Raw genomic sequence first — 27,840 nt, 5'->3', positions numbered from 1 at the left:
CTTCTTCAAGTGATTCTGAAGCTCTTTGAGTTTCTTGAATGCACCCTGATATCTCTTGCCCTTTGGTTTTTCTTTGTTTTACTGGTTCTTTGGAACACCCTCCAACCCCCAACTCTCCTTTCATTGTCCTGGACGATCCTCAGGTCCCGGGTTAGAGGTTCCTTTGGGAAGTCTCCTCTGCATCTCCAGAGTTGGATTAACAAATCCTTGCATTAGCTCTCTTAGACTACTCTATTTTGCAAGGTGCTGATTGTCCTGGATTATGGTGGTATATTTACTTGTTCGTGTGCCTGGTAGTCTGTAAGCTCCTCAGGGACAGGCCCATGTATCATTTTCTCCATTTTATCTGCAGCACAGAGCACACTGATGGTTCAAAGCAATTTTTCCTTAAGAAAATATTTACTGAATGAGAACCGAATACCACTTGCTTTCTCCTCCATATAAAGTATTGATTTCATATTACAAATGAGGAATCTTATGTTCAGAGAAACAATAAGGCCATGAATAAATGGTTGGAATGGGCTTTGTCTTAGTCAAATAACAGGCTCTTTCTATGATACCAGATGCCTTTTTGATTTAGAAATGTGTCTTATTAATTATTGCCATGCAATCAACTTGTTGCCACTTTACAGACCTTCATCCCTAATGCTGTATTTTCATGTAAATAAAATGTTTAAATTTTGTATGGAATGGTAACATGCAGTTCTCTAGGGAGATGAGGAGAGCAGGTAAAATGTGTGAAGCTGTGAAGAGGAGTTTTCAAATGAGTTTAAAATGTCATTAAATTAGTTTGTGTATATAAAGACCTTTGAGCAGAATGTGACCCACAGTAAATCCTCAGCCACTGATTTCCACCGATACACACAGTAAAGACACATTATAGACTATATATATGGTAATACACATGCTATTATTTTCCTATAAAAGACTGTATGAGGCAGTCATTGCTCGTTCAGCAAATTTCACAACAGACACCCACACCCGTATTAAGGATGCTAAATCAGTTAGCACTTCCGACATAAAAAAGGAAGCAGCTGTGCATCTCAGAAATACTCAGCACTGCCTTTGGGGTTTAGAAAAACTGCAAGAGAGGAATGCAGAATTGACCTGAGTGAGGTGTGGAGTGGGGGCAAGTGTTTTGTCTGGACTGAAGGCACTTGCCCAGAGTCTCTGGCACTCAAAGGACTCACTGCAGACATTGCAGGCCTGAAGAAAGGTAGGGGCATGCCTTCCTAGGCTCTGGGGCTGATGGGTTTTTCATCCACTGGTTCTAGGGTGACTGGGAGTGGAATGAGAGAGGATCAAGTTACTTCTCACAGCACGAGCTGGTATTCTGGGTTGGGGGTGGGTCTAGTGCATCTTTAAGTATATGTTGGGAGGGGTGGGTTGGAGAACATTCTTTGTTGCAGAGGATGGTGGTAAGGACAGGTTCCTAGAGGCTGAGCCTGGGTGAGGTGGTCACAGTTATGTTTGATCCCTACATCCCTAGGCTTTTAGGAAACCGAAAGCAATATTTTATGTTTTTTCACTAAGTATTTCATATACTCTTGAGTCTCCTTCTTTCACGGTCTTTACTCTCTGTCTCTGACATCATTTTTATAACTCAGCAGTCAGAAAAGACCTGTCACGTGAAGAATTTGGTGGAGATGCTGTCAGGCGAAGGTGGGGTCCCCAGTCTTAAGCAGGCCCTGGGGTACACTGTGGTCTGACCTAGTTCTCCAACCATTCCGGGGCAGCATTCACGAGACGCCAAGCTAGAGACTGAAGATACCTGTGAGGAAGTCCACTGAGGAAAGGGATTTTGTAGATTTAAGTTTAATGAAGACCATTGTCCAGCTCCCTCATTGGCAGTTGGGACTCAGGAGGGAGTTGGTGATAAAGCAGTAGGAAACGAGAGATGGGTGGTGGTACTCACCCCCAAGAAGATTTGACATCAGTAGAAGAAAAGTGGGATGTTTTCTAGGTTTCTCCACATTTGTAGCAGGAACAACAATAACAGGAAGACACTGTACTTGTCAACAGCCCAACACACGTCGCAAATAATATGGTAATACTACAGTTCAGAGTCTTCCCCAATCTAGAGGAAATGTTCCTCATACCTATCCAAACTTTTTTGTTGTTTTGGTTTCCTTTTTATTTGAAAATAGGGAAGTCCAGACCTAGAGGGTAAACATGTATTTATCCTTGAGGAATTTATCTCCCCTAGGCAATTACACATGGATTTCTGTGGTAGGAAAGAAGGAGGCAGTTAAGTAAATTTATAGTCAGAGTTCATTAGAAGGACCAGAGCATCAGCCCCAAATCACCAGGACCATATATATGTTGCCACAGAATATGGAAAGACCATTAGAGACATTTGGAAGTGTTATTTTAATATAGTGTTTGCTTGTGGGAAACTCAAAGTCTTATTAAATAGAGAGGAAGAACCACCAGGGTTGTTTGACAAGATAGGGCCTATATCACCTAGATCCTCAGTCTGAAGACAAGTCTGACAGGTGAACGCAGAAATTTATTTGTATCAAAAAAGAAGTACACTAAAGTACACCTTTATTTGGACTAAGAATTACCAGTAGTTACTTTTACAATACTTTTGGTCTCTATGGTGCAAGAAGGAAATAACTGAGTCTTTTTTTCTTTCTTTTCTAGGTTTATTAAAAAATAATTGGCGTATATCGTTGTATAAGTTTAAGGAGTACAGCATGATCATTTCATTTATATATTGTGAAATGATTATCAGTCAGTTAAGCTAACCTCCATCTTCTCCTATAGATACAATAAAAAGAAAAAGAAAAAAAGGGGAAAAATTTCTCTTTGTGATGAGAATTACAGGATTTACTCTCTTAACAGCTTTCCTACACATTACATAGCCATGTTCACTATAGTTATCACATTGTACATTGCATCCCTAGTACTTATGGATCTTATAACTGGAAGTTTGCATCTTTTTACCAGCTTCTGCCATTTCTGCCCACCCTGACTCTTCACCTCTAGTGCCCATAGTTCTGATCTCTTTCTATGAGTTTGGGATTTTTAAAAAAAAATAAGATTCGACATGTAAGTGATATTATACAATATTTGTCTTGCCTGACATATTCCACTTAGCATAATGTCTCCAAGCTCCCTCTCTGTTGTTGCAAATGGTAGAATTTCCTTGTTGTTTTTTTTTTCATGGCTGAATAATAATCCAGTGTGTGTGTGTGTGTGTGTGTGTGTGTGTGTGTGTAATGTTGCCATGAATGTGGGGGGATAGATACCTTTTCAAATTAGTGTCTTCATTTCCTTTGCACATATTCTCAAAAATGTGATTGCTGGATCATATGGTCATTCTATTTTTAATTTTTTTTAAAGATTTTATTTATTTATTTGACAGAGAGAGATCACAAGTAGGCAGAGAGGCAGGCAGAGAGAGAGAGAGAGAGGAGGAAGCAGGCTCCCAGCTGAGCAGAGAGCCCGATGTGGGGCTCGATCCCAGGACCCTGAGACCATGACCTGAGCTGAAGGCAGAGGCTTAACCCACTGAGCCACCCAGGCGCCCCTATTTTTAATTTTTTGAGGACCCTCCATACTGTTTCCCACAGTTACTGCTCCAATCTAGATTCCCACCAACCGTGTACAAGTATTTCTTTTTCTCCACATCCTCTCCAGCATTTGTTCTCTCCCTTCTTTTTGAGGATGGCTATTCTAACCAGTGTAAGGTGATATCTCGTTGTGATTTTGACTTGCATTTCCATAAGGGCTAGTGATGTTGAGCATCTTTTCATGTATCTATTGGGGTTTTGTATATCTTTTTATTTTTTATTTTTTCAGCATAACAGTATTCATTATTTTTGCACCACACCCAGTGCTCCATGCAATCTGTGCCCTCTACAATACCCACAACCTGGATCCCCCAACCTCCCACCCCCCTGACCCTTCAAAACCCTCAGATTGTTTTTCAGAGTCCATAGTCTCTCATGGTTCACCTCCCCTTCCAATTTCTCTCAACTCCCTTCTCCTCTCGATCTCCCCTTGTCCTCCGTGCTATTTGTTATGCTCCACAAATAAGTGAAACCATATGATAATTGACTTTTTCTGCTTGACTTATTTCACTCAGCATAATCTCTTCCAGTCCCGTCCATGTTGCTACAAAAGTTGGGTATTCATCCTTTCTGATGGAGGCATAATACTCCATAGTGTATATGGACCACATCTTCCTTATCCATTCGTCGTTGAAAGGCATCTTGGTGCTTTCCACAGTTTGGTGACCGTGGCCGTTGCTGCTATAAACATTGGAATACAGATGGCCTTTTTTTCACTACATCTGTATCTTTGGGGTAAATACCCAGTAGTGCAATGGCAGAGTCATAGGGAAGCTCTATTTTTAATTTGTATATCTTATTTGGAGAAATTTCTTTTCAAATCCTTTGCCCATTTTTTTTTCCTATTGAGTTGTATGAATTCTTTATGTATTTTGGACATTAACCCTTTATCAGATATGTGATTTGCAAATATCTTTTTCCCATTCCATAGGTTGTCTTTTCCCTTTCTTAATGGCTTCTTTTGATATATAGAAGATTTTGGTTTAATGTAGTCCTGTTTGTTTATTGTAGAGTTTTTGTTGCTTGTGCTCTAGATGTCATAGCAAAAATTCATCAGCATGACCCATGTCAAAAGCTTCACTCCTATGTTTCCTTGTAGGAGTTTATGGTTCCAGGTCTTACACTGAGGTCTTTATCCATTTTGAGTTAGTTTTTGTGAGTGGTGTAAGATTTATGTCCAGTGTAATTCTTCAACTTGTGTTCACCTAATTTTCCCAGCACCATTTGTAGAAGAGACTGTCTTTTCTCCGTGGAGTATTCTTGGCTCTCTTGTCAAATAGTAGTTGACCATGTGTGCTTGGGTTTAGTTCTGGGCTCTGAATTTTGTTGTTGGTTTGTCTCTTTTTATGGCAGCACCACACTGTTTGGATGACTAAATCCTAATAGTATAACTTGAAATCAGGAAATGTGATGCCTTCTGTTTGTTCTCCTTTTTCAGTTTTTCTTTGGCTAGTTGGAATCTTCTGTGCTTACATATAAATTTTAGGAGTGTTTTTTTCTACTTCTATAAAAAATGCCATTAAAATCTTGATAATGCATTGAATCTATAGATGGCTTTTGGTAGTATTGACATTTTAACAGGATTGATTTTTCCAATCCGTGAACAGGGAATACTTTTCCATTTATATGTGTTTACAATTTCTTTCATTAATGTCTTGCAGTTTTCAGCATAGATCTTTTACCTTCTTAGTTAAATTTATTCATAAGTGTTTTATTGTTTTTGGTGTTATAAATGAGATCAATTTTTTCATTTCTTTTTCAAAAATTCCACAGTTAGTATATAAAAATGCTACTGATTTTTGTATATATTAATTTTGTATCCTGCAACTTCCCTGAATTCATTGATTAGATCTAATAGGTTTTTAGTTGAGTCTTTAGGATTTTTTAAATATAAAAATCATATCATCTGCAAATAGAGACAATATTACTGCTTCCTTTCCAATTCTGATACCTCTTACTTCTGTTTCTTGACTGATTGGTCCAGCTAGGACTTCTAGTACCATATTGAATGGAAGTGGTGAGAGTAGACAACCTTGTCTTGTCCCTGATCTTAGAAGAAAAGCCTTCAACCTTTCACCTTTGAGTATGATGTTAGCTATGGGCTTTTTGTATATGAGCTTTATTAAGTTGAGTGTGTTCTTCTATGTCTATCAGGTTAACAGTTTTTATCATAAGTGGATGTTGAATTTTGTCAAATACTGTTTCCTGCATCCATTGAGATGATCATATGGTTCTTTTCTTTCATTCTATTACTGTGATGTATCATTGATTTGCATATGTTGAGCAATTTTTGGTTTCAGGAATAAATTCTGCTTGGTCACAGTGAACAATCCTTTCAATGTGTTGTTGAATTCAGTTTCCTAGTATTATACTGAGAATTTTAGCATGCATCAGGGATACATTCCTCCAGTATCTCAATTAGTATTGCCCTTCCTGGTTTTGGTATCAGACTAATGCTGGCCTCATAAAATGAGGTTTGAAATTTCCCTCTTTTTAAAAAATTTTATTTTATTTTTTATAAACATATAATGTATTTTTTTTAATTTTATTTTTTATAAACATATATTTTTTTCCCCAGGGGTACAGGTCTGTGAATCGCCAGGTTTACGCACTTCACAGCACTCACCATAGCACATACCCTCCCCAATGTCCATAACCCCACCCCCCCTCCCGACCTCCCTCCCCCCAGCAATCCTCAGTTTGTTTTGTGAGATTAAGAGTCACTTATTGTTTGCCTCCCTATCAATCCCATCTTGTTTCATTTATTCTTTTCCTACCTCCCAAAACCCCCATGTTGCATCTCCACTTCCTCATATCAGGGAGATCATATGATAGTTGTCTTTCTCCGATTGACTTATTTCACTAAGCATAATACCCTCTAGTTCCATCCACGTCATCGCAAATGGCAAGATTTCATTTCTTTTGATGGCTGCATAGTATTCCATTGTGTATATATACCACATCTTCTTTATCCATTCGTCTGTTGATGGACATCTAGGTTCTTTCCATAGTTTGGCTATAGTGGACATTGCTGCTATAAACATTCGGGTGCACGTGCCCCTTCGGATCACTACATTTGTATCTCCAGGGTAAATACCCAGTAGTGCAATTGCTGGGTCATAGGGTAGCTCTAGTTTCAACTTTTTGAGGAACCTCCATACTGTTTTTCAGAGTGGTTGCACCAGCTTGCATTCCCACCAACAGTGTAGGAGGGTTCCCCTTTCTCCACATCCTAGCCAGCATCTGTCATTTCCTGACTTGTTAATTTTAGCCATTCTGACTGGTGTGAGGTGATATCTCATTGTGGTTTTGATTTGTATTTCCCTGATGCCGAGTGATGTGGAGCACTTTTTCATGTGTCTGTTGGCCATCTGGATGTCTTCTTTGCAGAAATGTCTGTTCATGTCCTCTGCCCATTTCTTGTTTGGATTATTTGTTCTTTGGGTGTTGAGTTTGCTAAGCTCTTTATAGATTTTGGACACTGGCCTCTTCTATCGTTTTGAGTTTTCTGTCATTTATTTCTGCTCTAATCTTTATTATTTCCTTTCTTCTGCTAACTTGTGACTCAGTTTTTTCTTCCTTTTCTTGTCCTTAAGGGGTAGAGTTAGCTTGTTTATTTGTGATCTTTCTTGCTTCTTAATGTAGGTGTTTATTGCTGTGAAATTCCCTCAGAATTGCTTTTGCTGCATCCCACAAGTTCTGGTAAGCTGTGTTCCCACTTTTGTTTGTCTCAGGAAATTTTAAAATTTCCCCTTTAATTTCTTTTTTTGACCCATTGGTTGTTGAGGAGTGCTGTTCAATTTCCATATGTTCATGAATTTTCCTCTTTTCCTCTTGTTTTGATTTCTAGCTTCATGCCATTGATGTCAGAGAAGATAAATGGTGTGATTTTAATTTTCTTGAATTTTCTAAGACTTCTTTGTATCCACACCTATGGTCTATCCTAGAACGTGCACTTGAGAAGAAAGTGTGTTCTACTGTTGTTCTAGTGTCTTTTCTTATCTACAGAATGGGCTGGGGAACATTCTGACCAGGGGACTCAGTGAGATCCATATCTGCCTGAATTGGATCCTTTAACAAGTTTTGTATCTTTGTTCATAAAGGATATTCATCTGTGGTTTTCTTTTCTTAATGATGTCTTTTCTTGATTTTGATATCAAGGTAACACTGGCCTTGAACAATAAATTGGGAAGTATCCTTCCTCTTCCAGTTTTTTTAAAGAGTTTTGGAAGAAAAGTTATTGAATCTTTTGTCTTCCTCTTCCAGCTTTTTTTAAAGAAGTTTTGAAGAGGGGTTATTGAATCTTTTAAAAATGCTTAATACAATCACCAGTGAAACCATATGGGCCTAGTCTTTTCTTTATAGGAAACTTTTAATTTCCTAATTTAAATGCTTGTTATAGGTCTATATAGCTTTTGTGTTTCTTCTTTCATCAGTTTCATTAGTATCTTTACAAGACTTTAACTGTGTCATCTAAGTTATCTCATTTATTGGCATATAGTTATTCATAGTAATCTATGAATTTTACAATTTTTTTTTTCTGTAAGGTTGGTTATCATGTTGACTTCATTCCTGATTTTGGTAATTTCTTCTTACAATTCTTCTTGTTGAGTCTAGCTAATGATTTTCCAGTTTTGTTGATCTTTTCAAAGAATACCCCATTCCAAGTATTCATTGTTGTTGTGGCTATTTGTCATTGCTGTGTTGTTGTTGTTGTTGTTGTTGTTGTTGTTGATCTGCCAGATCTCTTCTGTGAAGTCTATATTCTGTGTAATCTGTGCACATTAGAATTTCTGTTTGATTCAGTTTAGTGGTCAGCTACTGATTTAACAGATATTTTTAAGAGCCTCCTCCCCCCAATAAGTCTCCTTCCATTTTGTCTAAAGTCATGTGTGTGTGCACACATTGAGCAAACTTTAACACTCTGGTAGTTTATGACTCTGTATTTCCTTTCTCTATAGCCTTTCCTTCTTCCTTGCACAGAGTCCTGAGATAAGCCATAGTTGAGGAATTAGGAACTTCTCAGGTCTTTCCTGGGCACACATACAATATATACATATATGGCCTTCTAGATTCCCAGGAATATATTAAGAATTTTTCAAGGTCCTTGCAGAAATCTCATTCCCGTTTTTTTCTTTTAACTATTTTTTTAATCCAGCTTTTTTTCTTTTTTTAACTCCAACTGTATCACTGCCTCAGGAAGCTATGAATTAAACAATTTCTGATAATTGCTTTTGACAAACACCTTGGGATTAAGGCTGTCATCAGTGAATGAGCCTTGAGTTATACATATCAAGTAAAGACAAGATCTATGAGTAGAGCTTTTCCAGATGTTTTCCAAACAGGTCAAGTAGTGACAATTTCCTGGAGATGGGGTTTGTTAAAGATTTCCAATTTTATTTTAACCCCTTCACAGACTGTTAAGGGGCCAGTTTCTGTAGCTGCCATGGTTCTAAGGCTTCTAGTTTTCAGGGCTACCACAGAATTGGGAGAGGGTAATAGGAGTAGGATTAAGTTAAAACAACAATAGAGAGAATTGATGAAGCCAAGAGTTTGTTCTTTGAAAACTATGAACAATTGTTTCCCAAAACCTTGGATAACCTAAATGAAATGGACAAATTCATAGAAAGACACAGCCTACCTAGACTTACTCATGAAGAAATTAGAAGGTCTGAAGAGGCCTATAATTAGAAAGGATATTGAATAAATAATTAAAAACCTCCCCAAAAAGAAAAACCAAGGACCAGGTAGCTTCACTGGTGAAACTACCAAACATTTAAAGAAAAATTAACACCAATCTTTATCAACTTTTCCAAAACATTCAAGGGGAGAGGAAACACTCCATAAGTCATTCCATGAGGTGAGCTATACCTTGTTACCAAAGCCAGATAAAGACATGACAAGAAAACTACAGAGCACTATCCCTTATAATTATTGACACCAATATCTTCAACAAAGAACTAAAAACCAAATTTGACAGTCTATTAAAAGGATTATATACCACACCAGGTGAGACTTATACCTAGAATGCAAGGATAGTCCAATATATAAAAATGGATTAGTTAATATGCCACATTAACAGAATGACCTAAATAGTCACACATGATAATCTGAATTGATGCAGAAAAAGCATTTGACAAAATTCAATACCCTTTCCTGACAAAAACACTCAGAAAACTAGAAATAGAAGGAAGCTCCCTTAACATAATAAAGGCCATATGTAAAAAGTTTACAGTCAACATTGTACTTAATGTTAAAAAAAGAATGAAACCTTTTCCTCTAAGATTAGGAACAAAGCAAGGACCTGCTTTTGCCACTTTTATTCAGCATAGAAACAGAAGTCCCTGTCAGAGAAATTAGGCAAGCTAAAGTAATAACAGGCATCATCAACATTGTAAAGAAAGAAGTAAAATCATCTCTGTTGGCAAGATGACATGCTTTTATATATAGAAAACCCTAAAGATCACACACATACAGCTGTTAGAACTAATAAATGAATTCAGGAAAAGTTGCAGGACACAGAATCAACACACAAAAATCACCTGCATTTCTCTATACTAACAATGAACAACCTGAGAAGAAAATAAAGAAAACCAATTTATAATAGCATTGAAATAATAAAAGATTTCAGCTTAAACTTAACCAAGGAGATGAGACTTTCAATGCTGAAAACTACAAAATATTCCTCAAGGAAACTGAAGATAACACAAATAAATGGAAAGACATTCCATGTTCATGGACTAAAATTGCTAAGATATAAGTATTGAAGAGAATTAATGCAATACTCAGACAAAGAAAATATAGTTTATACATATAATAGAATACTATCCAGCCTTAAAAGGAAAAGAAGTTTTGGCACCCGGCTACACATGAGTGAAATAAGACATTTTGTTAAGTGAAATAAGCTAGTCACCAAAGAACAGTATTGCATCATTCTCCTTATAGGAGTTTCCTGCAGTAGTTCAGTTCATGAAGACAGAAAGTAGAACGTTTTCCAGGAGAGGTTGAAATGGGGAGTTTCAGTACAGAGTTTTAGCTGAGAAAATAGAAAAAGTTTTGGCAATGTATAGTGGTAATGCTTGCACAACAATGTGAATGGACTTAAAGCAACTCTTACACTTAAAACTAGTTTAAATGGTAAATTATATCCTGTGAATCTTTATGACAAAGAAAAAGTGACAAAGTTCAATATGCTTATCAAAATTCAACAATTGTCTTTGAATAAATGTTTTTGATTGTTACAAGATCTTGGTTAATGTCTAGAGTTCTGGGAAAGTTGATTTTCACCATTTTGCCAGTGTGATCTCAATGCTTTTAAAGAAGAGTGGATTTTCAGATGCCCTCAAACAATTCTGGAGGTGATTAGTCCTCTACCATAGTTTTTGCTTTCTGTTTGTCTTGCTTATTTTTCCGTTCATTTTATCTCCTTTCTTGCCTTTTTGGTGGATAGATTACATTTTTTTCTTCATTTTCTCGTAACATTTTCCCTTCTTTATTGAAAAAAATTACATAACCATTCCTTATCTTTATCAGTAACTCTTGTTTTTTTCACCCTTATTGAATGGGTGAGCCTGGTGATGGGTATTAAGGAGGGCACGTATTGCATGGAGCATTGGGTGTGGTACATAAACAATGAATTTTGGAACACTGAAAAAATAAAAAAGAAAAAGAAAAAGGTAAAAAAAAGAAAAGAAAAGAAAGAAATCTAAAGTTACTATCTTCACCCATCTCCCAAAGAGCACAAGGACATTAGAAGACCAATTCTTATCATCCCAATCCTAAATTTTGCTTTTTGGGGAGTCCAGTGTTTTCTATTTTGTCCTTATGTTTCACCTAATGAATCAAATATTGTTGGTCTTATTTTGTACAAACAACACATATGCATACGTGTTTACCAATTTCTTTGCTAACCATTCCTTCTTGCATCAAAAAACAACCTTCTGGGACTCATGTTTCTCATTTTTTAAGCACATCATTTGAAAGTTCTATTTAGTGAATATTCTATTTGGTGGATGTTTGCCAGTGCTGGTAAACACCATCAAGGGTTTACTTATCTGAAAATGTCTTCATGTCACCCTTGATCTCGAAGCCCAGTTTTAGTGCATGTAACAAAATTCTAGGTCTATCATTGTTTCCTCTCAGGCTCTTGAAAAATGTTTTTCTATGCTTTTCTGGCTTATGTTGTAATCAGTCTAATTGCTCTCACTTTGCACGGGATCGGACTTTTCGTTTTTACTACTCTTAAGATCATCTTTGCCTTTTGCTATCTTGTAAGTTTACCATGATGTGTTTGAATATAAAATTTTGAAATAAAACTGCTTGGTGTATGTTATGTGATCTGTGTCTGTGAGTTTCACATATTGCTAATTTCACCTATCTTCCATTTGTTGTCTCCTCTTTTTATAGGACTCTATACACATCTCAAATTTTTAGTTTTGTACTTCTAAACTTTTTACATTTCTTCTCCTATGTCCATTTCTTTGTCTGTGTGACTTCTAGGTCATTTTTCCAGATTTATTTTCCCGTTCACAGATTCCCTTTACTGTGTCCATTGCTGTGTAACACATTAACCAAGTATTTTTTTTTTAATGTCGACATTGTTTTCTTTACATTTAAAATTTGTCACGTCACTTCAGCACTTTACCTATACAGAATACACATTCTGTATTTGATTATCATAATATCTGAAGCATTTGTTGTTCCTCATAACTAAATCTCTTGGTTTTTGTATACTTGGTGATCTTTGATTATGATGATATACTCAGATGATTCCAATCTGTAGGAGTTCTTGGAGATTTTTGGCAAGAAGACTTGCTTCCTCCTTTGCAGACTCCAGTGTAAGAATTATTCAGAGACAGATGGCTTCCTACAAAAGTGGCTTTTCAATGTGTTTTCTCTGCTATTCCCACCTTTTATGTCTCAGAACTATACTTGCCCAAGGAAGCTGCAGCTGTCAGCTGGTGTGTTCATTCTCCGGATTATAAATAAGAACATGTGTTTTATACCTCAGCGAGACTCTCGCCTTTGATAAGTGTATGTTGAAATCTGTGACGTAGTGTCCTGCTTCTTTGATACCCCTTCTGCATTTCCCAAATTTTTCTTCATGCAGTCTTCATTGCTTTTAACAAATACTTCATCTGAATTATGGTAATTTTTGTTGTGTCCCAGTTTCAAAATGGAGTTCTAATTTTCTCTGTATTACTTTTGGAAATATTCTAGAACAGAAGAAGAAACACTGACTTTTTGGTTATATCCTTTTATTTACTTCCTCATCTTAACTGTTTTATTCTCCTTCATATTATGTATTCCTTATGAATTACCAGTTATATTTTTCTATCATCTTATTTTTAAAGATTTTGCTTTACTTATTATTTTATGATTTACTATTTTGTACTTTTCATTTTACTGCTTTCCAGAACTTTGAATACATTTGTTACTAAAATTAAATTAATATTTTAAAATGATTTTTATTTTCATTTGGGTTGTTTACCCTTGCCTGTCTCTGAGATGGATTCATTTTTTTTTTTTCTTATCTTGGCCAGGTTTTTTTTTTTTTTTTTTTGCTAGATAACTAATAATGTAGTTCCCTTAGCCTATGGAGTATAAATATAGGTTAATAATCCTTTCCTGAGAAAAATGGACTCTTTCCCAATACTAGAAAAATGTGTGTTGCTGGAACATTCTTTGATCTTGTGCTACCAATGAAATAGCACACATCTCCAAACTGGAGGCTTTGACGGAGCCTCACCGAACCATGAATGGAATCAGAATTGATTGTGGCTTTGCAAAGTCTTAAGTCTCAATTCTGTCAAAATTTATGGATGTGAGCCATGCAACATCTGAACATGGATTCAAATGAGTAGATAAAGTGTTCCGGTGCTTTAAACTCACTTCATAACCTGACTGGAGTTACTAGATTGAGAAGAGAAAGTGGCACAAGAGTATTATGTTTGTGCTTTGAGCTTCATAAAAAATAATTTTATGTGTCCTTGTTATGCATTGACAAGTCAGGTTTTAAAATATTTAAATGAGACAAGAGATTTAAATTCTCAGTGCCAGGATTACGACTCAGGATCATAAATTCCATCCACAAAGTCCAAAGTTTATAGGATAAAATCCAAGATTAAAAGAATTTATTAAGATGAACCTGGAGGAGTTTTCCAACTCTGAGAATATAACTCTGCTCCAACTAGAAAAGGGAGACCATAAAACACTTTTACGATCAATGGGAACAGAGATGATTCTGTGTAGTTTATTCCTATTATAAAAGTTATCTTTCAAAGGGGAAATGGTGGGACGCCTAGGTGGCTCAGTGGGTTAAGCGTAAACTCAGGTCATAATCCCAGGGTCTTGGGATCGAGTCCCTCATGGGGTTCCTTGCTCAGCCCGGAACCTGTTTCTCTCTCTTCCTCTCACCCTGCTTGTGCTCTCTCTGACAAATAAATAAATAAAATCTTAAAAAAAAAAAAAACCCAAAGGGGAAATGGCTATAATCAGAGAGATAATATGTGAGCACAAACTTCATATATTTGAGGGACCCAGCATATTCACCTCAATTCTATCTAGATTTCCTCTCTTCAGTACTTTCTAGCATCTTGATGACACATGGCATTTCTCTCTCTCTGTTTCTCTCCTTAAGTTGTTTCTTCCACTTTCCTGGCTGATGTTTGCAATAACTACATTTTGCAAAGATGTTCTAATAGCTGTTATAATAAAGCTAGGGAATGTAGACCATAGTTTGTCCTGTCATTAACAGGACCTCATCCTAAATTACATTTCTTATTGTAGCTCCTTTTCTGCTGCCATGGTAACCACACAAGGACTAGAAGGGACCACAGGGGCTGGCCCTGATGTGCACCAGCCAGAGAAGTCTGCGGTTCTATACCCACATCAGTGGAAATGGGTGCCAGAGAAGTTCTTGAAGGGGGAACCTAAAGTCCTTGGGGTAAGTCAGTTGCAGATCCGGAAGTAGACCAGTTGTATTGTAAACTCACAGCTGATCCATTTTAATGACAAATACTTTGTCCCATTAACCTTATAATACATCAGCCTGCCCAAGGGACATTGGTATCTGATGCTCAGGCCCTATTAGTCAAAATGGTACAATATTCTATTACATCATGCTTCTAATCTCATTGTATTTAAAACATAGTGACTTCAGATCTAGTCTAAGTTTGTGGGTCATCCATGATAACTGTAACTTCAACAGGGAATAGCAGCAAAAGAAAAGGCCACATGTACACTAGCTGGTGTCCATCCAACGGTTTTTTCTGAAAGCTGATTACCCCACATTGTTACTGTCTCTGGGAAATTTTCTCAGACTGCTCCTCAGAGGATGAAAATTCTTTTATTCTCTGTGCATTTCTGTTCAGAGTCTCAGGTGAGTGTGCCTAAAAGAAATGGACAGTTTAAAGAAAGATTAGTGCAGGTGGAAGGAGAGTGAATACAGAGGTTGATCTCTAGCCCAAGCTTTAAACCAATGGGACCAAATCATTATGACGCTTTGTATCCTTTTTATGCCACGGGATAACTGTAATCTAATGCCTCTATTTTCAGATCCTAGATGCCAAGAAAAGCTCATATTGCTCTTTTCTTTTGCTTCACCTATACACATGCTCCTTCCTTCACATTATCTTTCCTTGCTTCCTAATTCCTGAGTCACTCCCATCTGAGCAAAGGAGAGCAAGAGCTGCGGTAGGAGTAACACAACAGGGGTCAGTAAAGCACCTCTGGGTAGGTCCTGGTTCATTCTTTTTACCTTGAAAATGACTGGGACATTTGGGATGGATATCCCAAGAGACAGTTTTAGTAAGCTAATATACCCATAGTTCTTTATATGAAAGAAAAACGACAGGAGAATATCAAGACCGTCTATCATATCAGAAGATGGAGAAGAGGGGGAACTTAGTGGTTGGAAAGAGGGTGACAGATAATCAGTCTTTACTTTCTTTATCATTTCTAGGTTGTGCAGATCCTGATTGCCCTGATAAACCTCAGCCTGGGAATAATAAACATTAATGTCACATTTCCATTCAATGAGTATCATTATTTGTTAGAGCATGAGGTGTACAAAATTGTGGGGTCGCTGATGGTGAGTAGAATACCTTCTGATATCGTTGGAGACAACATAACTTCGTTGTTAATGTCTTGAGATTTAGAATCATATCTAACCCTCTTTTGCAGTTCTATAACTTTGAGAAAGATATCTAATCTCCTTTTGACTCCATTTTCTCACATTTAAAATAGGAATAATAATAAAAGACTCATAGAAAGTTGGGAAGATTAAATATTTAGTATGGTATATTACAGCAGCATATAGCAAAAGACCCAAACAGAATGTATTAAACATTGAAAGCATTGATTTTTCACAACTAGAAACCCAGTGGCTAGTCATTACCAGGGTTGGTTAGTTCAGGAGTGCAAGAACCTCATTGAGGATGGCTGGCATATCGTGTCAGACTGGATACATCTCATTGTTCATAAATGTTTTGTGTGCATAAATCCTTTATATTCCCAAACCAACTCTGGCAAAGGTAATGGATTTGCCATTGTTGGCTTGGACTAATTGAAATTTACTTCTCAGTTAGGCTGGGAAGGGCTCACTGACCTCATGAACAAAATGAGGATTTCATTAACAAGAAAGAAGAGACATGGCTGGTATGCAGGCAATTTATAATCAGCTATGAAATCTTAACAAATGGAGCTGCTATTAGATAAATTGTTTCATAAATTTAACAAAAATAACTGTAAGATTAAGTGAAAATTTAAGAAAGTTTACAATTTTTTTCCCTTAACATAAAATACAAGGGAGTTTCTCTGCAAATTAAGAATGTAAACAGAACGCAAAGTATCAAGTGACAAGAGGAAAATAAGTTTATGTTAGAACCAGAAAACCCTGTTCAGGTATTGTAGGGTTTCCATTCATCTACAACGTTGAGAATGAGAGAGTTTAGAGTTTTATTACAGAGTTGGCTTTTTGTTCATCTTTGCCTATTTACAGAAGAAGTGCAAGATTTAAAGAACAGCATACACTGTGTTACTCCTGGGCATTTGTACCATGCTTTACACGTCTGATGATACTAATGTCAATAATGGCTTTTATTCAACACTTACCATAATCTGGGCACTATTTTAAGTGAATTATGTATTCAGTTCCATTTGTGCAACCATCACAGACTTCTGAGAAAAGATTTACCATTGTCCTCATTTTGTGGATGAAGAAACTGGGACTTGGAGAAATTAAACAATTTGCTCAAGATCATGCTTTTATTTGGTATAGGAATCAGGGCTCAAACAGGGTCGTTCTGATTTCAGTCTTGCAGACATCAGCCACTCACACGTTCTGCTTCCCCTTTACTCCCCCCCCTTTTTTTTTAAGATTTTATTTCCTTATTTGACACAGAGAGAGAGATCTCAAGTAGGCAAAGAAGCAGGTGGGGGGTGGGGGAGAAGCAGGCAGAGAGCCTGATGCAGGGCTCAGTCCCAGGACCCTGAGATCATGACCTGAGCCAAAGGCAGAGGCTTAACCCACTGAGCCACCCAGGCACCCCTCATTTCCTTTTCAACACTGCTTTGGAAACCAGTTCTCATAATTTATGTCCTCTACACAGGTTCCATAGATTTCCAGGAACTGCAGGAGCTGTGTTTGTCAATTGAACTATCACTCAAACCATCATAGGAATCCCACTAGATCAGTCTTTATTTAATTGGTGGAACATTTTTGCTGCAACCTTCCATTATTCGTTCAACCTTATTTTCCCTTTACTTTCTTATACAGTACAACCAATACCAAGAACGAATCACAAATATCTCTTATCTTTGACAATTTAGTTTCCAGTACAGCTGTATGTCTTTTTTCAGAATACTATAAAATTATTCCCTCATGAGTCTATCTGTTCAAGTTTTCTTCTGTGGACTTTTGGAACACCGTAAAGTTTTACTCATATACACTGTTCACAGTCTTTGTTTTTTTTTTTCTCTTGGAAACTTAATATATTTTTTGCTGTGATATTAAATCCTGTGTTTTAAAGACAGAAATACAAGGGCACCTGGGGGGCTTAGTCATTTAGGCATCAGACTCCTGATTTCAGCTCAGGTCATGATCTCATAGTCATGAGACTGAGCCCTACCTCAGGCTCTGCCTTCAGTGAGGAGACCGCTTGAGATTCTCTCTCTCCCTCTCCCTCTGCCCCTTCCCCCACTCATACACTTTCTCCCTCTTTCTCTCTCAAATAGTTAAATCTTTACACACACACACACACACACACACACACACACAAATACATATGTATTTATATATAATTTCTGTATAATGTTCTTCCCATGTGCCTTACTAATTTTTCTTAAAGTTTATAGTAGCCTTTAGTTGATATTCTTGGAGATCCTCAGCATAACACATTCATATGTAAACAGCAGTAAATGTAAACATTTTCCTCAAATATTTTTCTTACATAGTTATTTTGGTTAATATACTAAGAAGAGTAATATCTGTTCATCTACACTTTTATCTTTTATCTTGATTTTGACTTTAATAAAGATTGCCCTAGTGTTTCCTCATTAAATATGATAAAGACTTCCAGACCAAGACAAATGTTCCATTATGTATGGAAGATGAAACTCTTTGTATCTTATAAATTAAAAATAGAGCTTCCCTATGACCCTGCAATTGCACTACTGGGTATTTACCCCAAAGATACAGATGTAGTGAAAAGAAGGGCCATCTGTACCCCAATGTTTATAGCAGCAATGGCCACGGTCACCAAACTGGAAAGAACCAAGATGCCCTTCAATGGACGAATGGATAAGGAAGATGTGGTCCATATACACTATGGAGTATTATGCCTCCATCAGAAAGGATGAATACCCAACTTTTGTATCAACATGGACGGGACTGGAAGAGATTATGCTGAGTGAAATAAGTCAAGCTGAGAGAGTCAATTATCATATGGTTTCACTTATTTGTGGAGCATAACAAATAACACGGAGGACAAGGGGAGATGGAGAGGAGAAGGGAGTTGAGGGAAATTGGAAGGGGAGGTGAACCATGAGAGACTATGGACTCTGAAAAACAACCTGAGGGTTTTGAAGGGTTGGGGGGTGGGAGGTTGGGGGAACCAGGTGGTGGGTATTGGAGAGGGCACGGATTGCATGGAGCACTGGGTGTGGTGCAGAAACAATGAATACTGTTACACTGAAAAGAAATAAATAATTAAAAAAATAAAACCTCTTTTATCTTCTTTCAACTATCAAAAAAAAAAGAATGTTTAAGTCATAATAGTGTTGAATTCTATTAAATGTCTTAACATTGTAAACTTGAATAATAATTTGATGTGAATTTTCTCCTTAAATTTGTATTTATAAATTATAATACTAATCAATATTTTAAAAACCTGGACATTTAAAGGAATATCCCACATAGTCATGATTCATTTCATATAATATAATGGATGATTCTTGCCGCTATTTTTTTCCGGAGGTGACTTAGTTAACCTTTACCATCTCCATGTCTTTGAATTTATAAACATTTTGAAGAAATTTACCAAGCTGTTTCATTTGATCAGTCTTTGTTTGATATTAAGATACAATTTTTGAAACTCCTGAAATCAAATTGGAAAGCAAACCCAGAAATTCAAACAGGCAAATAATTTAAGGCAGGGGCGGGGGGGAATCCAATCAACTTGATTCTAGCTGTTTTAGGTAAATGGAAAATAATCACCCAACTGATGGAACCAAATGGAGTAGTATATTATTAAAAACTTTTTAAAATAATCAGCATCTAATATGGAATTTTAAAACTTCCATTGCTACTACTTTGTTTATAACTTTTAATAGTCATTTTAAATAAAAACGATCTTTACTTTCTTTTCTTTTCTAAAATCTTATTAAATTTTGGTACCATATTAGGGTTCCTTCATATCAGGAATTTAGGAGCTTTCTTTGTATTTCAATGACCTCAAATGTTTAAATACAATTGCAATTAGACATTTTTCTGAGAGGCTTGAAAACTTCTCCTGTGAATCCATCTGGTAGAGTTTCTCTGTTCTTTCCGGGAGAAGAGGAGAGTTATTTACAATCTTTTGTGTTTCTCCCAACATAATTGATCTTTTTAACAAATTTATCACGTTAGGGGTAAGTTTTAGTAAGTTTTGACTTCAAATATTTGTTTAACGTTTTTCTACCCACATTTTTTTTTCTCTTGTTACTAGTTTATTGTTTCAGGGTCCTTGTCAATTGTAGCAGGGACTAAAACTACAAAAGGTCTGGTGAGTAATATTTCCTTTTTTTTTCTTTTAATCTGTTTGCTTATTTTTGTACCAGAAGAAGAAGGACTATTCAAGTGTTTGTTCTGCCAGAGTACAAGAGGGGTTTTGTTTTTTAAAAATCAGGAGAGATTGTTTTACATAGTTGCATTGGTCTTTCAGAAATTATAATAAAAAAATTGGCTGCTCATAAAATTAATGATATGACCATGAAGAGTTTGGGAAGGCAGTGTTGAGAAAATTTTTATGAAAATACAGAGAATTTCTGAAAAGGAATCTCTAATGGAACTGACCAAACAGACGTTGCAGCTTGAGATCCAATCCATAACAGTGACACCAAGTGTTGGTGGGTTATAATCTTTGTTGATTTATTAATTAATATGTGTATTCTGACTGCTTATGAAAAGGATTTTCATTTGGTTTGCAATGAAAGAAATTCACAATAAGGCCATTAAATAAGGAAAAGCAAATTTATAATACAACTCTCATGCCAATAGGTCTTTCACAAAGCCAAGAAAAGTTAAAAACCCAGATCTCAACATATGTTTTTGCTCACTAAAGGCCATATTTGCGTTTTCTTTGCTCAAAGGATAAAGATCAAATTACGGAGCATGATCTTTATGGCTTTTCCAAATCTGACCTGTGTGTCTCCATAGCATCTGGTCCAGCTATGACCATTAAAATCCCCCTCGTGCTACAGCCACACTCAACTTCTCATGCTTTCTTGGAGAATTTTCATTCTTATAATAAGCTTCCACAGGAAGAGAATGCAGGAAAGGAATACAGAGCAGAGGGAGGTCATACGCAAAAAGCCTGGAGGCCACATTTGGGAAATAATGCGCAGCCAGGCATCCAGCACAGAGCAGGGCAGGAGATGGGCATGGACAGAACTGTCTAGTTAACACGGAAAAAAGAGTTTATCTCATGTGCGTGGGGGTTGTCTGAAGGATTCAAGCTTGGAAACCACAGGATCATGTTTGTGCGTGGGCAGCTGTTAGGGGAGAGACCAGTGAGGAAACAGCACAGTGACTGTTTATGATAGGTCAGCTGGACTGTGGAGACAGAAGTGAGGGGTGTGGAGTACCTGTTGGTGACACCCCTGGGGATACCACCAGATTGCTGAATTGATTTTCCTTCCATCCTAGATCAGAAGTAGCCTGGGGTTAAACATCTCCAGCTCTGTCTTGGCTGCACTCGGGACCTATTTCACTGCAAGCCACTTGAATAGTTTCCGATACAATCTCTTTCACTGCGGCACTTTTGAGAAGACAGAGAACTGCTTCATGTCCCTGTATATTTTCATGGTGAGTACTTCCTCTTTTCCTGGGGTACTGGGATGGAAGCAAGTTACAGGAGCTCTGGCTCCGGCAAAAGCAACACGCAGTAGTTCCTGACTGATGAATGAATCACTTTGGGAAATTGAAAATGATTGAAGAAGAGGAAAATCTTGTATTTGGAGCCATGCCCGTGTCTCGTCTCTCTCTTTGTTCCTCCATAAGTGATAAGGGAAAGTGGGAAGGAAGCTCATAGTTATGGAACACCTACTCTCACTAGTTAGTACACTAAGCACATTGCATATTTTTTTCTGTTTAATTTCAAAACAACAATTCTGTTGTCCAGTCTAAAACGGGAGCCCAGATATCAATCCCTCTGTGTCCCTGGAGCTCCCTGGTGGAGTTTCCTGGTTCTCTAATAATAAAATAAAATTGTCTTGAACATTATCCAACAAGTGGCAAATCACCCATTACCCTCCTCCCCCACCCCCAACATCTCTGAATGTTCTTGCAAGATTAAGCACTTTGGGCCTCTACATCCAGCTCCGGGCAAATTCCCAATTTCCATTCTGTATATCACTACTTCTCTGTACCACTTGCCCTCATTTAGATGTTATCCTAATGTCTTTAGTTCTCCAAATTGCCACTAACACAAGATATTGTAGGCTGTGAAGCTGTGGGCCTCTGGGTAAGTGCAGGGAGGGAGCGCTCTTGAGGTACAGCCCTGGACAAAATGCAACTGAAACTTTACTCCTAAGAAATCTTAAAAAAAAAAAAAAAAAGTCGATTAGCCATTCTCAGCACCACAAAGTTTCCTGTTGTCTACCCTCCATGCAAGCTTCCTTGTGGCCTTTCTCTGTGCTGTTTGGTTAGTTCTCTGTCTCACCCTCTCTTGTCTGCGCCCAAACATGGAAACTCAACATTCTTCCAGACTCATTATGGTTTTTCTTCATTCCCAGCTAATCCTCGATAAGTCCTGAGTGCTGCATCATCACACCAATACAACCCCTTGACTGTCTCTGCTAAACTAATGCATACTTCCCTTGAGGTTTCTAACATGGCTCATAGTAGGCAAAGCTTATTTCTTGCCTATTACTCAAAATAATAGAGTTTCTTCAGACAACTTTCATTTTTGCCCCAAGATCATGCAGTTGGGAATTGGCAGAAGCAAGATGAGATTCTGTGCTTTCCCGCCTCCAGTGTCCCTATCCATATCTATATTTTATATTGTTCTGTGTTGTTATCCTGAAGAAGAAGCCTACTTTCAGTTTCTGCAGTTCTGTCCACTTGCAGTCTGTCAGGGTACAGTGCTAAGGACAAAATGTGGAACAGACTGGCTTCATGGGGCTGGCTGCCTGGGCATGGGACCTGTGCAGACACACAGGCTTACCAGTTAAAAGAGACCTACACCTGTTTTACTATTCTGCTGTTGCTGTCTTGAAGTCCTTAATGATTTTTTTAACAAGAGGCCTTCTAAATAGGGTAGCCAGTTCCATATTCAATCTCAATCACATTCTCCCAGAGGTAGTCACAGATGCCTATTGTGAACATTTTTCCTGCCTGTCCTTGGGGGGTAAATCCATAAGGGTTACTTGGGGTCTGAACTCTCGGGTCTCTTCCTGCCTGTGCACCTGCACAGTCAGTCCACAGGTCTGTGAGCCCATACTATACTCCTGGTCCTAGCATTGACACTCCAGGAGACTTAAGGAGACCAGGCCTCTACCTTTAGGAGTTCCTTGTAGGAAAGTTTAGAAATATTGGAAAGCAGCTAGCGGTTTTGAAGACCTAAGATCTTACTTTTGAGTACGATTATAAGAAGAGGCTAGAAAAGGTGAGCTCTTTGAAGGAAAGAGAACAGCACATACTACTTGTAATCATTAGGCAGAACAGTATGAAATTGCCAATGATCAACTCTGCTTGGTTTAGAAAGACAATGGTTTTATATGGCTTAAACTCAGATTTTTTGCTCAAACTACTTTTTGCTGGAAATCCAGCCTGACCACTGTTTTTTTGTAAATTAAGCTTTATTGGAACATAACCACACCCATTTGTTTACATATTGTCTGTGGCTGCTTTGGTACTCTAAGAGCCTGAGTATTTATGACAGAGACCTTATGGCCTATAAAACCTAAAATATGTGCTAGCTGCCCTCTTACAGAAAAAAGTTGCCAATTCCTGGGCTACCCCATCAGATGGTAAGATCCTTGAGGTTAGGGAAATGGTCTGTTCTATTTACTGCTCTGTCTTCTGTGCCTACAACAATTCCTGAAACATAGAGGCTACTATATGTTGAAGAGATGAGTAAATAGATTTTTTAAAATGACGAATGCCAATATTCTCAAGGCCCAGTTGAGTCTGTGTCACTTGTGTCCTGGGCTCTGATCTGTTGACACTTTCTCAAAGTTAGGGATAGATACTATGCCCGTCCATGGAGAGAGAAAGAGAGAATATTTAGACCAAAGAATCCCAGGCCTCCAATTCAGATTTTTAGGAGTAAGAGTACTGCCCAGTGTTTCTCAAATCTGACCATATGTTTTGGTTAAAGATGAAACCTAAGGCCGGTTCTCTGGGGAGATGGCTTAAAGACTGATTAACTTTGTTTTTATTGTTACTTCAGCTTCTTACTGCTGCTGTAACAAAACTATTGCCAACTTAGTGACTCGAGACAACATAAATTTATTATCTTATAATTCTGGAGGTCAGAAGTCTCAAATGGTTGTCATTGCGTTAAAATCAAAATGTTGGCAGAGTTACATTCCTTTCTGGAGACTGTAAGGGAGAATCCGTTTCCCTGCCTTTGCCGGCTTCCAGAGGCTGCCCTCAGTCCTTGGCTTGTGATCCCATCCTCTGTCATCAAAGCAAGCAGGGCAACATCTTCAAATCTCTCTTGGACTTTGACTCTCCTGCCTCCCGCTTCTACTTAGAAGGATTCTTTCATTATTGTGGGCCCACCCAGGTAATCCAGAATAACTTTTCCATCTCAAGGTCAGTTAATAAACAACCTTAATTTAATATGCAAATTTAATTCTCCCTTGCTATGTAACTTGACATATCCCTAAGTTCCAGAGGTTAAGATGTGGACCTCTTTGGTCTTTTAATATTCTACCCACAATTATTACTCTGTGTCTAACTACCAAGATAGGAGGTGATATTATTGTGTCAACTATATGGAATGTCTGGTGTTTGAAAAACCTAAGTTATCTTATGATCCCTTACCCCTCTTTAAAGAGTTTTCACATTCTGTAGCTACAATAGCACTGGAAGGTAGAGGGTAGGGAAAAGTGGTTATTTCATTAATGAAAAAAATGACAGGATAAGTGGCATTCAACAGGCCCACACTGGCCAAAGGGCATATGACTGCCATGAGGAACCAGTTTTTCTGACAGCAGGCCAGTGCTTCTGGTTTAGCCTTGTAAACAGATGGTCTGTATTTTTCATCTTGTCATCTCCATTTCTCACATTTCCTGGCTATAAATTCTTTTCTAGGGTTTGGATGCTATGGTGATCCTGTTAAGTATGCTAGAGTTCTGCGTTTCTGTGTCCCTCTCTGCCTTCGGATGCAAAGTAACCTGCTGCCATCCTGAGGGGGTGAGTGTTGGGCTTGCCACCAAGTCAAGTGTGCTAGTTTTCTGTGGCCGTGTAGTACATTCCAGAAAATTAGAGGTTTCAACATCACACATTCATCACTTCTCAGTTTCCATGGGTGAAGAGTCTGGGCACACCTCAGCTGGTTCCTCTGCTCAGGGTCTGTTGTCAAGAAGCTGGCTGGGGCTGCGGTCGCAGCTGAGGCCTCTACTCCCCTTCCATGCTCGTGTGGCGGAACTGATTTCCTTTCAGCTGTGCAACTCATGACAACTGACTTCTACTTTTGAGGCCAGCAAGAGAGTGAAAATCTCTGATGCTCTAAGTTTCTTTTAAATAGCTCATAGGATTAGGTCTAATCTACCCAGAATAATATCCTTTTTAAACTGAGGTATACAGCTGAGCGATTTGACAGTTCTTTTCAGTACCCGGTGCTCACTGTGATGTCACCTGTCACCACGCAAGGTTGTTACAATACAATATATTCCCCACGCTGTACTTTTCATTTTCATGACTGATTCACTTTATAATTGGACATCTGTACCTCTTAACCCCCTTCATCTATTTTGCCCATCCCCCCCCCACCTACCTTCACTCTGGCAACCACCAGTTTGTTCTCTGTATTCAAGAATCTGTTTTGTTTGTTTTGTTTTTTAGATTCCACATGTAAGGGAGATGATATGGTATTTTTCTGTTTCTGCCTTATATAATAGCTTCTAAATCCATCCATATTGTCACAAATAATAAGAACTCATTTTTTTTTAAGATTTTATTTATTTAACAGAGAGGGATCACAAGTAAGCAGAGAGGCAGGCAGAGAGAGAGAGAGGAGGAAGCAGGCTCCCCACCGAGCAGAGAGCCTGATGCGGGGCTCAATCCCAGGACCCTGGGATCATGACCTGAGCCAAAGGCAGAGGCTTTAACCCACTGAGCAACCCAGGCACCCCAATAACTCATTCTTTTTTATGGCTGAGTTGTATATATCCGTCTTGTTCACCCATTCATTGATCGATGGATATTACAGTTACTTCCGTATCTTGGCTATTATAAATAATGCTGCAATAAACATGGGGGAACATATATCTTTTCAAATTAGTGTTTTCATTTTCTTTGGGTAAATACCAGTCGTGGAATTACTGGATCATGTGGTATTTCTATTTTTTAATTTTTTGAGGAACCTCTATACTGTTTTCTGTAGTGACTGCACCAATCTACATTCCCATCAATAATGCAACAAGATCCACATTCTTGCCAACACTTGTCTCTTGTCTTTTTTGATAGTATCCATTCTGACATGTTTGTGAAGTGGTACCTCGCTGTGGTTTTGATTTGCATTTACCTGATCACGAATGACATTAAGCACTTTTTCCTATTGGCCATCTGTATGTCTTCTTTGGGAAAATGTTTACAGAGTAATGTCCTTTTTGATAAACTCAAAGTCAACTGCTCAGTACCTACTCACAGCAGTGATATCCCATCAGATACACAGATCCCACTCATTTTCAAGCAGTGGGTATCACATAGGGGCATGGGTCACTGGGTGTCTTTTTAGCATCTTGCCTCCCACAACGAATAAAGACAAATTAATTTTCTCCATCCTTACTCCCCCTAAGGGCTTCCTCTCTTAGTCCAGATCAGAAAATACTTCACAATGGAGAGGTCCCCAGAGGGGGCCAGATTTTGCTTCATTATCCTATCATAGCAACCTTCCCTGGACTACTAAAGAAAGTTAGTGTTTCAAACTTCTTTACCAATGTGTGCATACCTGCCTATCTCTTACCCAGAGACCTGCAGCAGATCCTCCTGGCCACTGAAAGAGCATCACATAGAGATAATTGGTAAATGGGAAGAGAGAAGAGACCAAGAGGCACTGGGAAGAATAGGACAAGGATATCTTCCAAGAATTGAATTAAAACGCCAAGAGTTGCTCATAGTTTTATTATCCAAAGGCAAATCCTAAAACAGTAATAGTTTGATGAGATTATTTTTCTCTTGCTCTTCTCTACCATTTTGTGCCTCTTTACTTTCTTTTGGGGCTGCCGTGGTACACTGCATCTCCTGCCCCACAGAAGAGAGCTGGACTAACTCTATGTGTGGACTTCTGTGTTATAAGACCCTAGAAGTTAGAGTTTTCAGCAATTCCTAATGACTTTGTAATTTCATTAAGTGAAACTTTTTAATTTTCATTGACCAAAACATCTGCACAAGGGAGCAAATTCTTTAGTAGCCTTCCTATCGTAATGTCTAGGCCTGTGTGTCCTTCTGCTCCTGGAGTTACAGTTGGGGAAAGCTGCTCCCACAAATCTCTTGGGGCAAATCCAGAAGAGAAGTGTCTTTGAGGCATTAAGGCCAAAGTTTTATCTCTTCCTGTTTCTATCCTCCCCCAGCCCTCACACACATAAATACTCCATTTCACACTTGAGTTTGTGGAAGAAAGACCAGAATTTTCCTTAGTTTGCTGATGGTTCCTGCCTTTCTGGGTCTCTGTGGTTTTTGAAATGATTGAGTCATGGCCAGCAAATCATGATTTGGATATCTTGTTGCCATCAGCATAAAGAACTGGATTTGGAAGAAGAGCTCTAAATTTTCCATAACACTTTGGTCTGCAACTTGCTGTGCACACTGATCCATATGTAAGATCAGTCCACTTACAGAGTCACAAAAACAGCCACGAGCTATCGCTGCATGTTTTTCCAAGATCCAGTCTGAGCTCCAGAATGTCAGAGAAACCCCACCAAGTTAATATGGAAACCAAATTCCAAGAAGAAAGAGTAGACTCTGATAGTGATGCCATTGTGTGGATAGGAAGGAGAAGCCCTGTGGTTTTTTTGGTTGACTCACCTATGGCACTCTGATTGACTTCACAGGTTATGTTGATTATGCCATCAAATCCTTACATGGCAGAAACTGCATTTCCTGCACCATTTTCAGGAGGTTTGATGCCACCAACAGACCAACAACAAAATGTTCCAGAAAATGCATCCTGACAGTTGTGCAAGAACCCCATTTGGGAAAGTACCAGAATCCAACTCTGGTATATACATAATTCAAAGTGATGTTCTCATTTTTCCCTGAGAACTCGACAGCTCATTTTACTGGCTCTTTATCAACAATAGCAGAAATTAAATAAATAAATCGTGCATTTAA

At 38.0% G+C, this 27,840-nt stretch overlaps 1 protein-coding gene across 2 annotated transcripts; it reads left to right on the top strand.

Annotated features, from left to right (window-relative positions):
* The first annotated feature begins 1,029 nt into the window (after positions 1–1,029).
* LOC116880190 (membrane-spanning 4-domains subfamily A member 4A-like) lies at positions 1,030–27,840 on the top strand. 2 transcript variants are annotated; one of them, XM_032879051.1, is made up of 7 exons: positions 1,030–1,216; positions 14,367–14,523; positions 15,541–15,669; positions 19,784–19,840; positions 20,983–21,141; positions 24,598–24,699; positions 27,561–27,840. In XM_032879051.1, exons 2-7 carry the CDS (start codon positions 14,383–14,385, stop codon positions 27,678–27,680), a joined length of 708 nt encoding a protein of 235 aa, XP_032734942.1. In that variant the 5' UTR covers positions 1,030–1,216; positions 14,367–14,382; the 3' UTR covers positions 27,681–27,840. The 2 variants fall into 2 exon arrangements, with proteins under 2 accessions (XP_032734942.1, XP_032734943.1); XM_032879052.1 differs by lacking the exon at positions 24,598–24,699.

This window comes from Lontra canadensis, unplaced genomic scaffold, assembly GCF_010015895.1.
Source record: "Lontra canadensis isolate GAN:19392208 unplaced genomic scaffold, GSC_riverotter_1.0 scaffold66, whole genome shotgun sequence".
NCBI lineage: Eukaryota > Metazoa > Chordata > Mammalia > Carnivora > Mustelidae > Lontra > Lontra canadensis.
This window is presented reverse-complemented; position numbering and strand designations above follow the sequence as displayed.

Coding starts and splice junctions, on each gene's coding strand:
- LOC116880190 (XM_032879051.1), top strand. CDS start 14,383: ATGGTAACCACACAAGGACTAGAAGGGACCACAGGGGCTGGCCCTGAT. Junction 14,524..15,540: donor GGGAACCTAAAGTCCTTGGG/GTAAGTCAGTTG, acceptor TATCATTTCTAG/GTTGTGCAGATCCTGATTGC. Junction 24,700..27,560: donor CCTGCTGCCATCCTGAGGGG/GTGAGTGTTGGG, acceptor TTGACTTCACAG/GTTATGTTGATTATGCCATC.